Genomic DNA, 13745 nt, shown 5'->3' on the forward strand with positions numbered 1-13745 from the left:
TACAGTATGTAACCCACATGGACATGCTAGATGGGTTTTAGATCACCCTTGTGTTCTTGCATCAAAATCCAATCATGTTTTCCTACTGTAAAATAAAATATGTGTGTGTGTGTACATAGGCTTGAATCAATTTCAACCAATTATATCATGATGTCCACCCATCAATCAGCCTACACACCCACTTTTCAACATTTAATACTCTGGAAATGCAGTTTCATTTTGACTTCAAGATGATTATAACAGAAACATCTCCAATAGTCTCCGATAGTTAATCATTCAAGTCATTTATCAAGCAAAAAATACCAAAGATTGACAGCTGCCAACCTGTGAAATCTGAGGATTTGAGAAAATTTAAAACACACCAAAATGAAACACCCTCTCCAGTTTTTGATCATCCGTACAGCACAATGTTTCAGGGGTTTTTGTGGAGCCATTTCATGGAAACTCAGCACTGTTAGATTATCATCAAATGCACTTCATGAAAGAAAGTGGGACTTTCCATTTCACCCTGCTCACACAGCTCATACTATCACTTTTCCTCTTATTGGTTGGAAAAAAATAAGTAATTTAAGGGGTGTCTCAATTAACGTTTGTCATTCTAAGAACCAAACCTAAAAAAAACACAGTTGAGATTGATCAATAATGAAAATAATGACTTGTTAGAGTCCTTAATGAGGCTTGATTTTCTGTGAGTGGCGCTGTTCTCTTTGTCTGCTCAGCTGCTAACTTGTACATGATTGTTCCTCTATTTTCTGGATAGAAGAAGCACCACTTCCCTCTGCAGCAAGAGACACACTAAACTGCCAAATCATGACTATGAATTACTTTTAGCCATTTCCTATGACACTAACCTGAGTATCTTGTGTTTTTTTTTACTGTTGATTAGACATCTGGGGACTTGTGATGGACATTTATCACTATTTGATGACAGTTTACAGACAAAAACCAGAGTTCTGGGTAACCTCTCTGTTACTGCAAGGGAACTCAATGATGTGTTGATAGCTGTTTGGCACTCCTGTTAGGTCACTGCTCTGCTGGGTTTTTATCACCAACATAATGGCTCGAGCTCCTCTACACACATCCAGTCCTACGTTAAAGGCTGCTGCACAGCTGGGAGTAAACACATCATTCCACAGAAAGGAACATATTTATATCAAAGGTCGGCACTGTGAAGATGGTTCGCAGTCGGTCAATTGAGCAAATTTGTGGGTCCAAGTTTACTGATCACAGCTATTCCTTTCAAATACTTTGAGTTAGGTTAGAGCTAATAAAGACTGTTGAGACTGCACCCTAAGGTTTGTGGGAGGGAGGAAAAATAAGTGTGGTTTAGTCCTTTTATTTCACTAACACACTGTTTCAAAGACCAAGAATATTTGCTCATCTACCAGACAACCTTGTCAAAATAAAGCAGCAAATTCTCACATTTGAGAAGTAGTGACCAAGAAGTATTTGACATTTTTACCCAAAAAATGAGACAAAAATGACCATTGTATTATTATAATAGTTGCAGAACAATTTTCTAGGCCCCAACAGATACTGGAATTTTTGGGGCCGATGCTGATACTGATATTAGAAAGGTTTTTGTCAAGACTATATAAACACTTTTTTTAAAAATGTGGTTACCAAATACTGTGTTGACAGTAATATGCAATGGAGGCATATTTTACAGTTTAAGGATAAACTTTATTTAACATTTAACATGTATATATTAAACTTGAAATATACATAAAATGCAGCCTATACATTAAAAAAAGTGATTAAGCTAATATCAGCCGATAATATCAATTGACTGATATATTGGTCGGGCTCTATAATTTTTTATCATCGAGCACTCATTGTAGCTCCAACGCTGAATTTGTTAGCAAACACCAGCTTATTTACACATATAGCAGAGCGACAGTTTTGGAGATTAATTTCACTTAAAGAATGTAAATCGTGACTTTATTCTCCTTTTTAGATCTGTTTTGGTCTCCACCATGTAATTGAAAGCTGCTACATGTTCACCAGCTAGTTGACTAACAGTGATGCTTTGAGCTCTGAAACCAAAACAATGAACTGAAAGACGCTAAAAGGCTGAAACACAGGAAACCACTGTCACATCACACACATTTGATCCATTGTTAATATCTGCTAAATGTCAGCAAAGCATCTGCAATCCAGTGACAACCGGGCATTTTCCATGTGCTGAGGAAGACTGTGTAATACAATCAAAAGCTCCAGCATGCCACTATTATGCCATAACCCCCCCTGGGATCTATAACTCACTGAAACTGAAAGCTTCCACAATGACTCCTACAAACAGTCTTTAGCAGGCATTTCCTGGGAAAAACATCCTCCAGTCCGGCTCAGAGGAAGCGTGCAGCGTACGCCTGTCTGACAGCGTGGAATAAATCCAGCGGTGACTTCTTATCACCAGAGACGGCCACAACATAAAAAAATAAGGACCTTGAGGGCTACCGCTTTTATAGGAAGTTTGGCAGGCGTGAGGTTTAGATGCTCTACACTCATAGTTCTTGTCAGTGGATGCACACGAGCCAAAGATGTTGTTTTCCAATATAAGGAAATAAAAAAAAAAAAAAAAAAAAGTAGACTCAGATGACTTATTTGTGGAGGATGCAGAATGTGATAGTTTAGTGCTGGCGGTGTCTCGAGGGATTATCAAACGCAATGAGCTGCGGAGCATTAGAGGAAGCCAGTGTTTGGTTAAAGAGGCCGTGTGTGCGTGTGTGTGAGGAAGTTACGGCGTAATCGGCGTCCCCCCCCCCTCACCCACTACTGTAGATCCTCATTCAACACGCCTCTGTCTCTCTCTCTAACAGCTCCCCAGTTCCAGCTCCATCAAAAATGTGCCACCTCAGGAAAAAAAATAAAGTAAAAAAATACAGCAGATAAAATGACACAGCATGCACTCAAGCTGAGAATGAATCCGTAACCGTGGAGATTGTATTACAGGCTTCTTTGCAAATATACCCCCCCCCCCCCTCCCCAAGTGAATCGTGTGCAGTCATTCCTCCCCTACTGAGGGGAGTTTAAAGGCAAATCCCCTGTGGATACTCTACTCTATTACTCTACTCGCCGATGTATCATCAAGCTGTGATGCACAATCCATGATAAAGTGTTGACTTGTTTCTTCAGCTGACCTCAGACCCCCCCCAACAGGAGAAAATAGCACATTTTTTATTTAGGTGCTTGAGACAACGTGTATTTCAAACCATGGCCTCACCACACCCTCAGCAGCCTTTAATAGCCCTGTGGCCTCGATTTGAACACAAGCTGCAAAATATAGTAAATGCATGTGACGTACAGTACAGCATGATAAGAAGTCAAGAGAGCAAACTCTCGAAGGGTTTGTCATGTTCCTGTTTAAATAAAACCTATGGCAGAGGTTTTAAAGTAAATATGTATGATTTGGTTAAAGAGATAGTTCAGATACAGTAGTTTTGGGGGAATTGGACTGTTTTTCTAACTTTCCCAGAGTCAGAAACTAATAAAAGCCTTCACACAGACTTTTTGATGTATATAGTGTAGTCTGAAGTTATGTCAAACAGCAATATCACACTATCCTGGCTCAATTGTTGAGTGTCTATGGGATCAAATAACATAATCATGATCCCTAGGCAGGCAGGAATTGAGCCAAGTAAAATATTCATATTCAATACCATCATGTCTGCAGCTGCTGCTATGGCTATAAAGCCTTAAGGCACAGTCAGAGCATTAACATAAACGTATCTGCGTCCTCCTTAGCATAAACTTTCACTTCAACTTTAATGCCAAATTTGTTGTACTAATGAATAAGGAACTCTCTGGCCAGTGCTGTCTTTTGAGGGAACATAGCACTAAAGAGTTAAGAATGCTGGAAGCTATTTGAGCCTATTAGCTGTTACTCCATGTACCATCTACTTTTATAACCCTGCTCCACCTAAAACTGCTCCACAAAAGAGACACGGCTTACAGACTGGTATGAGACAGAGAAGTCAATTGGAAACAAGAAACAAAGGGACTGGACAAGGAAAGAATAAAAAAAATAAAAAGATCTAAATACAGTTCAACATTGGCAAGTTGACTTCAGCAGTCCAAACTTGAAAGAGTGGAGGACATGAAATATGAATTCTGTTTATTGCAATATTCTTTCTAATCACCCACTGAGATGGGATACGTTAACACAACTGTAAACCTGTTCTCACTCTCATGTATATTTACAATACTTTCTATTCTAAGATCACATACCACACTGCCCCACTTCACTTTAATTTCTGTATATTTTAACATTTTTCTTGAAGGGTGGCTTAATCTCTACATGTATGGAGCTAAAAGAGCCAATATCTGTAAGGTCCAATAAAAACATGGATCTTAATTTTCAATTCTATGATATGTTCAAACACTATGGAGACATCAGTGTCTTTGATTAATAACCAGAGATAACTGAGCTCAAACTCTTGTCATTGGGACAATCATAGAATTTGACTGGCTGCTTGTCTCCACAGCTGGCCTCGTAGCTGCTATGATTTTAGACCAGGTTTACCTGTCAGCAGGTCATCACATCTTCAGAATAAAATCAGTCAGTGTTGATGGTTCATTTCTGAAAAGTTTCTCTAAGTGGTACACCTCTGTGTCTGAAATGACTCATTCATCATTCACTCATTGATAGTAGACACTTTATTGTATTATTGTATATAGTGAGCACTATATTGGACACTTTACATCTATAAAAAGAGAATGATGGTTAACAGAAAGTAGAGTACATGTTACAACTTGTTTATTTAGAGTTGATTTAAAGCCCCGTTTCCATCAAAAGTTCTAGGTACTTTGCTCCCAGGGGGACTAAACTTGGAACTTTAAGCCCCTGTTGTGCATCCTGTTTGCATTTCCACTGTATCTGAGGAAGCAGGTAGATCATGCAAATTAGACCCATGAGGAATTTAAAAATGATTGCAGCGTTTAGAGAAACAGAGGATCCTCAGACACACTTCCTCATGTGTTTGAGGATGTGTTCTCAGACATGAGGAAAGACAGATTTGTCCTGCTGTTCTTTGTAGTCACTGCTGCATGAGTTAGATGTACTGAATGCATGAAAAGGAGAACTGCAGAGATGGAATATGAAGCTGAAACTAAGAGCGTCTGTGTCCACATTAAAACATCTGCTGAATGTTTGAAGCTTATTTATTAGTGCTTTCAGAAACAATCAGAAAACATTTTATTTCTCTCATTCACTGCTTTGTTCTCTCTACAGCAGCTCCCTCCCCTCACTCAACTACCAACGTGCTGGCTCTCTTTCTCTCCCAGATCTCTTTTTTTTCTCTTACTCTTTTTTAAAAAAGTTGGGAAGCTGACAACAAAGTCGTACTTTACTATTAACATCAACAAACAAAGAGAAATGTCCTCCTTTTGTCCAAAATAGATCCTAAATCAATACTAGAGTGTCTAATTGTTTTATGGTTTTATGAATGAAGCAACACCTAAGTTGAAGCAGCTGAGCTGTGTGTGTTTGACCAATCAGCAACAGTCATCCCTGCAAATCTTGCCCCCAAAGTTCCTGTACTTTTGGAAAGTACCACCCCCCAAAGCAGGGACTTATTCAGGGGTGAAACTATGGATCCTGATCCTTCTAGTAGAAACACAGGAACTGAATTCTCCAAAAGGTTCTTAGTACTGGAGGAAAATTCCAGCAGTTAAAACACATTACATGGGGCAAAGTTTCACTCAGAATTCAAACACCCAAATAAGATGGTGAGGCATGGCACGCACTATCTAGTAAATATGGAGTGATTTTGGACATTTTTCGGCAAAGCTAAGATCAATACATTTATAGAATATCACAGAATTTGACTTTAGAATATTCCAAACGTTCCACATATTTTGTGTTTTTGTGGTAGTCCACTAAACTGGATCAGAAAAAAAGAATATTCAACCTTCTAGAAATATCACACAAAGAAGAAGAGAAGAAATAGTTTAGGTCATATAAGCACATTTACTTCCAGTCTAAGGAAAGTCATGGAAAAAGCTGTTCAGTACTGTAGAGAGATCAAGACCTCGCAGAGAAAAAAACCCCGGTGTGAAACATTTTCGAGTCGCTCCATTTAACAAAAGCAGGAATGTAAATGTAAATGAGGCAGAGGTGCTCTTTCTCCACACAAGAGGGAATAACTGCAGCGTTCATAGCTGAGTGACTGAGTGTAAAATATAACACCTGGCTGCTGGATCCTTTTAGGCAAATCACTGACACAGTTATGTCATGAATACTTAACCAGGGAGGAAATTTGACCCTTCTTCGGTCTATTCATTAAACCTTTTTTTTTTTTAATGTGCCCTTTGAGGGAAATGCTCCCAATAGCCTCCTGAAATCATGAAGGGTGAGATCAGCAGCCAAATGAATTTCCTCAGATATGTCAGATATGATTCCTTCATCCGACGCGCCCTTATGACATCAATATCAATTTATGCGCGCCATAAAAAAAAAAAGGCAAATATTCCTCCGTGCGTCTCCGTGTTGATCTTGCGTGACAGGACTTATTCCTGTGTTCAGTCGCAGCGCTCGCAAGCTCATTAGAAAATCAATGAGGTATTCAGTGTGTACACTTACAGATTGATTTTTTTTACAGGCAGGATTTATATAACTGTCTGTGTCTCGTGCACGTGTGTGGTGATTGTAACTCAGATCTTGGTCTCGTTTCAGGATCCAGAAAGAGCTCGCAGAGATAACCTTGGACCCGCCGCCAAATTGCAGGTAGGAGCCTGTTGATTGTGGGGTTTTTTTATGTGTGTGTGTGTGTGTGTGTGTGTGTGAATGGATTGCGTCAGCTCGGTGAGTCACATGAATCGGTGGATTATTGTGCTGCTCCAGCTGAAACGTCATGAACGGACCTCGTAAGCAGTCTGAGGCATGAATCAAGACTCACGGGCAAAGAAGGGAGAGTAAATAAATAAACATCTGTGCAATTGAGCTGATTGGCAGTGTTTACCATTAGGATCACCGTAGCAACACTGTCATGTTTGCTCACGCTCCCTAAGGGTGGGAAAGGCCCGCTCTCTCTTTCTCTCTCTATCTCTCTCTCACCGCAGCTCAAACTGGTTCGCATGGTTTATTTTTCCTTCCAGAGGTGAAAGGTAGGCAGAAGGTGCCAATCAAGATCTGCGTTTAAGAGCTTTCATTGTGTGGAGGTTTTGTTGAGTCAGCATTTTTCTCAGCAGCGTCAGAGGGCGAGGGGAAGGTGGAGGTGCGGCCCAAAGTCACTGAAGTCCAGGCATTTCCTGTAGGGCTGAAAAAGTCAGTGATGCGAAGACGCTGGCAGGGCTGTTGGGCTGAGGTTACACACTGCAGATAGTTGTAAAAGCAGGTATACACATCTGACTTCTTCCCTCTCCCATGGCTGACCTAAACTTAAGAGTGTCTACCAACAACTTCTGCAGATGTGGTACCAGAGCTGTCTATAAACCTCACTCAGTGAAATTTATTGGGATACTTCTCATGTTTAGTTTAGTTTAGACTCAGATGCACATGTAAATAAATAAAGTAAATGATCATACATCCTTGTTTTTTTTATCTCCTTTAGAAACAGTGGCTGAAAAGGTGTAGGCTGAAGCATTAGCTTATAACACCAACGCTTTTTACATTCACCTTTTTAAATAGACTCCTACGTACATAACAGTACAAAACATTTATAATAATATTTACATAATGTACATATACTAATACAAATAAAAATATACACATATACATATTTCTTCATATAAATATGCATGGTTATAAATCTCCAAAAGTATCAAGGTTCAAATACATAACGAAATCCATAACAGCATTCATATATGGCTCAGTGACACACAAGGGTTGGCGAGATGAACAATACAAAAATATAATAAAAAATATATTTAAAAGCAGCATCATTTATATTTTTGTAGGTTTTATGTCATTTGAAATGACATTTGCACCATTTTTTACCTAACCTTGAAAATGTCAAATGGTGTAACCACAAAAGAATGATAAATACTAAATATGTTATCCACCTAGATTGTATTTAAGTGGACTTATACTAATAATTACTTTTTTACGTTTTAAGCAAGTTGAATTATTTGGTACAAAGTTTTTATGGTTACACCACTTAGACATTGTTTCCATAATCCTCTAATATATTCTCTCAAAATGGATTAAAAGCAGAAATTTGAGCTGGGTCCACAAAAAAAGAATGTGTGCAAGTTAATCATACATGTATTTTCATATTTTAGCCACTTTAATTTTGACTAAACCAAATGGACACAAAAAACCTCATTGACCCATATACCATGATATTAATAGCTTATCTTAAAATCTGTGTAGTGTGTTACACATTTTCAATTATATTCCACAATTGTACTCCTTTAACTGATATACATTTTTGCTTTGCTAAGTTAACATGAGGTTGTGAAAGCCGAACCACATAGCGGAACAGACTGGCTTTAATCAATTAAATCTTATCAATCCACCGACCCTGAGACACGTGTGAGTGTCGTACGTCTCTCGGAGTCCGCCTGTGTGTTTTTCTTCTTTTTCTTTTTCTTTTTCTTTTTGAGTCTATTTCTGTCTCGTTTAGTGAAGCTGAATCTGAGCAGGCAGCTGTTTAAATCACACAAATATGTGTTTAAATCATACAAATATCCAGCTGTATATATATGTGCTTTGAACTTATTAAGCGTATCTATATTGACGATCAAAGCTCCTAGTCTGTCTGTGCGATTCCTCTCTGCCTGCTACACTCAGGAAATAAAATCACTGGATCAGTAAATACAGACGCTGTTGATTTCTTCCCGTAAAGCCGACATGAAGATTATTTAGCTTCTGTACATTTCTGCTGCTGCTGCTGGTCAGGAGCTGCTGCTGTGGACAGAGATGTTGACCTGACCTGCATGTGAATTTCCAGTTAGACGTCATTCCTTTCAGACTTATGCATATCTTTGTTATATTGTTCTAGTCCATTTCTAAGATTGTTTTGTTCTAATGCATCCACATCCATTACATTTTTATATATCCTGACCTAACAGCAGCACACGATCACCTTCAACTTGTCTAGCACAATCCCTTCTGTCGGATCAATGAGACATCCGAGACAAAAGGTGTCCTCCAGCTTAATTACATGCTTCTGCAGCTTTTCTGTAATCACCTTTTTTTTTGGCTCACAAACCAAAACTGATTGTATCATATCTGCTAAACCAACATTACAACACTCCTCTGCAGTGCATTTTGACACCAGTTGCTAACTATTCATCACTAATGAGCTGTAACTTGCTCCTTGCTTTCAAGCTTTGTTTCTTTCCAACAAGTGCAGAAAATGTACTACTCAAAGTCGTTTTTTGGTGAGGCTGATGAACCCCGAGTGGTGCTGTCAGTACTATCGGTTTCCAATAAAGGCCTTCCAGTGCTTTCACATTAAAATGCACTTACTGTTGAGGCACATGAAGGATGTGATGAGTATCAGTAGAAGCTTAATGCATCAAACCAGTCCAGCTTTTTCCTCCTCCTGATACCAACTCTTATACCTCGACTCAGGGTTTCAATCTGTCAGCCTCACTATGCGGATCTTTTTCATGTGAGGCCAAGTCTACTGTAGCACTAAAAACTGATGATGGAACTGGCAAAGAAAATGACTTCCATTAATTACTTCTACTAATAACCTTAAACCTCTAACCCTAACCCTAACCCTAGACACTAAATCCACTTAATAAGATCACTATTGGTGCCAATACTGATCTGATAAATCAGATGGCTGCATCCTTAATACACTTTTCCAGTGCTAGAACATTCTCTGACCACATGTTGCCGACATACAAATGATCCCAAAGGCTTCCAAACAGTGACATACACAGATTTTAATGTTTGGACAAAGAGAGCTCAGGTATTGGATTGGTGTTGGTTCTGCCATGCCTCTACACCAGAGTGATTTAACTACATGAACAATAGTTCCACCTGGACAGCGTACAACAGACCAGCTGACAGCAGCCATCCATCCAAAGCAGTAGGAACAAGCCTCTGGAGAAGATCTGCATCCATTGTTTGATTGGAACATGAACTCTGAAGTCGTGTTAGTGATTTTTCTCTTGTGTTGCCGCTGCCGTTGTAACTTTGAACAAATGCTTTGTGTTCAAGACTTCCTGTCAAAAAAGGTGACATTTCATTTTGAAAGGTGTTAAAGCAACTTCTGCGTTCAGAGGTTTGTTTCTGCAGACAGCCACATCTGTACAACTACTCCACCTGGTTGCTTGTAGAAGATGAGATTCAGTAGGTGAAAATAAGTTCTCTTTATAAAGGGACTATCCATCAGAGTCTCGATTTGTTTTGTCGGCTCTTTCCGATCTCAAACACGAGGCTAAGCACAACCATTATGTTTCCTGACAATAGGCCAAACAGCACAAAGGAAAAAAAGACACCGGCAGACATTTGTATTAAATATTACATTTTTTGTGTAAGGGAGGCTTCCTTGAACAGAACATCCACACTGAAAGGAGCTCCGGTGACAAATGGATTCAACCCGGCTGCAGCCCTCAATCATAAGTGAAAAATTAGACCTCGAGCGTAGTTCAGCGGCAGGTAGAGATACGAGCCGGCTCTACTTGAAATGTAGATTCCTGTATTCATACGCCCCTTGGGGTATTTGCCTCACTCTAACAGCTCCCCAATTCCCCCCCCCTCCCCTCCCCATTCCTTCCCCACCTCCCACAAGGCTGTCACAATCCCCGCCGTTTGATTTAGCCTACACCTTTTCACCGCGACAATCCTGATTCAGGCTGTTCTTTTGTGCCGTAAGCGAAGCACAATCGCACATTGTGAGCGTAAAAAAAAAAAAAAGAAAAACTCGCTCGGGATGAATCCCGTACCTCGGCTCTCGCACCGTTTGTCCATTTTGAACAAAAGGGCTTCCACGTCCCCGCAGCCCTTTCTTCACCTGCTAATTGATCTGACAGTGTTAAATAGGCTGCGTTCCCCTGAAAGACATCAGATGTGTTGGGGTTATGAACGGACGCTGTGATGCAGCTCATTACCCTACAGGCTCCCGCTCCTCTCTCTTTTTTTTTTTTTTTTTTTTTTTTCTTCCTCTAGCCAGAATAAAAGCACAGCTCATGATCACAGCCACTCCTACAAACATCCTCTCTCCGGCTGGCTCATTTTCTGCATTCCCCTTCTGCAATAGAGGGAACGGTGCTGTACTGTAATCCCTCTGGGGAGAACCAACAGAAAAAACACCTTTAACTTTTAGAAAGGCGACGGGCCTCGTTTTTTAGATGTAATTTGGCTTCGTTTAAAAGGACTTGTTGTGGGGATTTTTTTTTGGAGGGATATGAGGAAATATTTTTCCATCATTCTTTTTAATCATCTTTGTCACACTGCCAGAGAGTAATTAATTGAATGTGACAAGCGCTCTGGAAGGGTATGTAAATAGCCCCCACACCAGACACATTATATTAGCCCTGCGCTTGCTCGGCCTTTCTGCCTGCCTCTGTGTGTGTATGTGTGTGTGTGTGTGTGTGTGTGTGTGTGTGTGTGTGTGTGTGTTTTCCATAATTACCATATCCTTTCATGATCATCCTGGCAGCGTTTTGATAAGAATCCCCCATCGGCTGAGGGGGGGAAACAATGTGTGGATTCCAAGGGGGAATTGGCCATGCTTTCTCTCTCTCTCTTTCTCTCTCTCTCTCTCTCTCTTTCTTAATCCCAATAAGACGTGTGCGTTCCAGAGGAAGAACTCCTCAGCGGATATCAGTGAAGATCTTAAGAAATGAAAGCAATAAGGCAGAAGAAAGTATCGGCACAGAATGGCTCTAAATGAGAGAAATGTGAATTCATCCGTGACTATCAGGCTGGAGATATGATTGACTCAAAACACAATTCAAGCTTTCACCGAGAGCCGGTTTCACTTTCTCAAAAAAGGGGAGATAATAGACGCTGAGCTGAGCTTTTACTGTGACCAAATACTGCATTTCCATTTAGCTGTCAATGGGAATTATGTTTATGTCATTTAAGTTAATGCGAATGATTTGCTTTGTTCAGTTTCACTTGTCCCTCAACAGGTGATGAATATTGAGAAATGCACTCAGAAGGATTACAGCACAGGGGTGACTGACACTCTGACAGCCGTATTTAATTAAATAACTGATCTCAGCCCAGCCGCATCATTCACCTTCAGTACCTCAAGCTCTTAGAGACCAAAAGGTGTCACAATGATCTTAATGCTCTTTTAGGTTTCAGATTTTCCTCCTTGATGATAATAACATAGTGGGTTATCATCGGGGCTCCACAGTGAATTGTATTGAAATGCGACTGCAGCTAAGGATTATTTTAATTATCTGTTCATGTTCAATATACTTTCTTTAATTGATTAATCCACAACTAATCAGTCCATGGTGATGTCTTCAGATCTCTTCCAAAAGATATTCCATTTACTGTCATTTAAGACTAAAGAAGCAGCAAATGATCATATTTATAAAGCTGCAGCACATTTACTTGAGAATTCTTGCTTGAAAATTGACTCACATGATTGTCAAGGGTTAGGGTTAGGGTTAGGGTTATTTTCTCCCTAATTAGTTCATTGACCAGTTGTTAAAATTGCAATTGATCATTTTTCTCAAAGTAGTTGAGTACTGCACAGCATCAAATTGACCCTGATCATCTTTTTATCAGCCACCCTGCTCCAGTGAATAAAGCCCAGTGTTGTGGAGAAGAGATGAAGCTCCCACCACTCTGCACCTCACAGTGTTAAAAATTACAACATTTAAATCTAGCAATCTGTGCAAGCACCCGCTTGTTGTGCTGAACAGCATCAATTCTTCCTCTCTGGTGACCTTTTCAGGGTCTCCCACTATGTTTTATGGCCTAAAACACAGACAGTCATAAATAATAAATACACTTCTATGAGCTAAAACATTAACCTTCAAGGAAAGCGGATGTGTTTAGGCTATTATCTAAATTGATAATGAGGCCAAATGTGTGTGAAACTGGAGGGCTTACAACCTGTACTAAGCATGGACAGCCAGGTGTGGTGTTTTTAACAGGGGCCAAACAGCAGGCTTTTACCCTTAGGGCCCCTCATATGGTTAACCCAACCATGACTATCTGCTGCATTATTTATTGCCACCATGCAGTCAGTACAAACATATAAAGCAAACAAGCAAATCAAACATCAGTTTAACATTAGCATGAGTCACTAAGTTTAGTTCTCACCTAAAGTCCCTGACAGCTGCTATATTTAAATGGAACCATTTTCATGTGAGATCTTTAAAATCACATCTGGGTAGTGCAGCACATGGTTTTCCTGGTCCTTGTTCTGGTCCTGGTCCTGGTCCGGCCAGCTGGACTGTGAAAAGTAGTCTGAGTCAAGGATTCCACATAAAAGCTTTTTCTTTTTTTTAAATTTTCGGGATCAAGCCCATGACAGACTTTTGAGTCGGTAAAAGGAAGAAAAGATGTTTTATTGGCAGCGTTTCTCGCAATGACTCCTCTCATACATCTGTCTCGTAACTCTGTGTTTTTAAGAGGTATCAACAGCTGTTACGGTTACAGTGCGAGGACTGTAAAATACATGCATATCAAAGTCAGAAATAGGAGTTCTATATCTATATCTTCAGGGGTTTCTAGTCCCCTTAAGTGTCTGATGCGACCACGAGGCAGGAGTTTAAAGATGTCAGTAAAATGTACATGAAGAAAATTCCCCACAGCTGTCTCACAGTGATTGACAGAAGGGAAATTAGTGCTTCTGTATGTTGCTTGTCAGCTCTTTACCAGC

The 13745-nt window shown here is 39.9% G+C and overlaps 1 protein-coding gene across 1 annotated transcript in view; it reads left to right on the plus strand.

The window, feature by feature from the left end:
• Nucleotides 1-13745, plus strand: part of LOC128373929 (ubiquitin-conjugating enzyme E2 E2) — a 72189-nt gene that overhangs the window by 5020 nt on the left and 53424 nt on the right. Inside the window, exon 3 of the mRNA XM_053334130.1 lies at nt 6674-6724. Within this exon, the coding sequence (XP_053190105.1) occupies nt 6674-6724 (51 nt within the window). The remainder of the gene's footprint in view (nt 1-6673; nt 6725-13745) is intronic.

This window comes from Scomber japonicus, chromosome 15, assembly GCF_027409825.1.
Source record: "Scomber japonicus isolate fScoJap1 chromosome 15, fScoJap1.pri, whole genome shotgun sequence".
Taxonomy (NCBI): domain Eukaryota; kingdom Metazoa; phylum Chordata; class Actinopteri; order Scombriformes; family Scombridae; genus Scomber; species Scomber japonicus.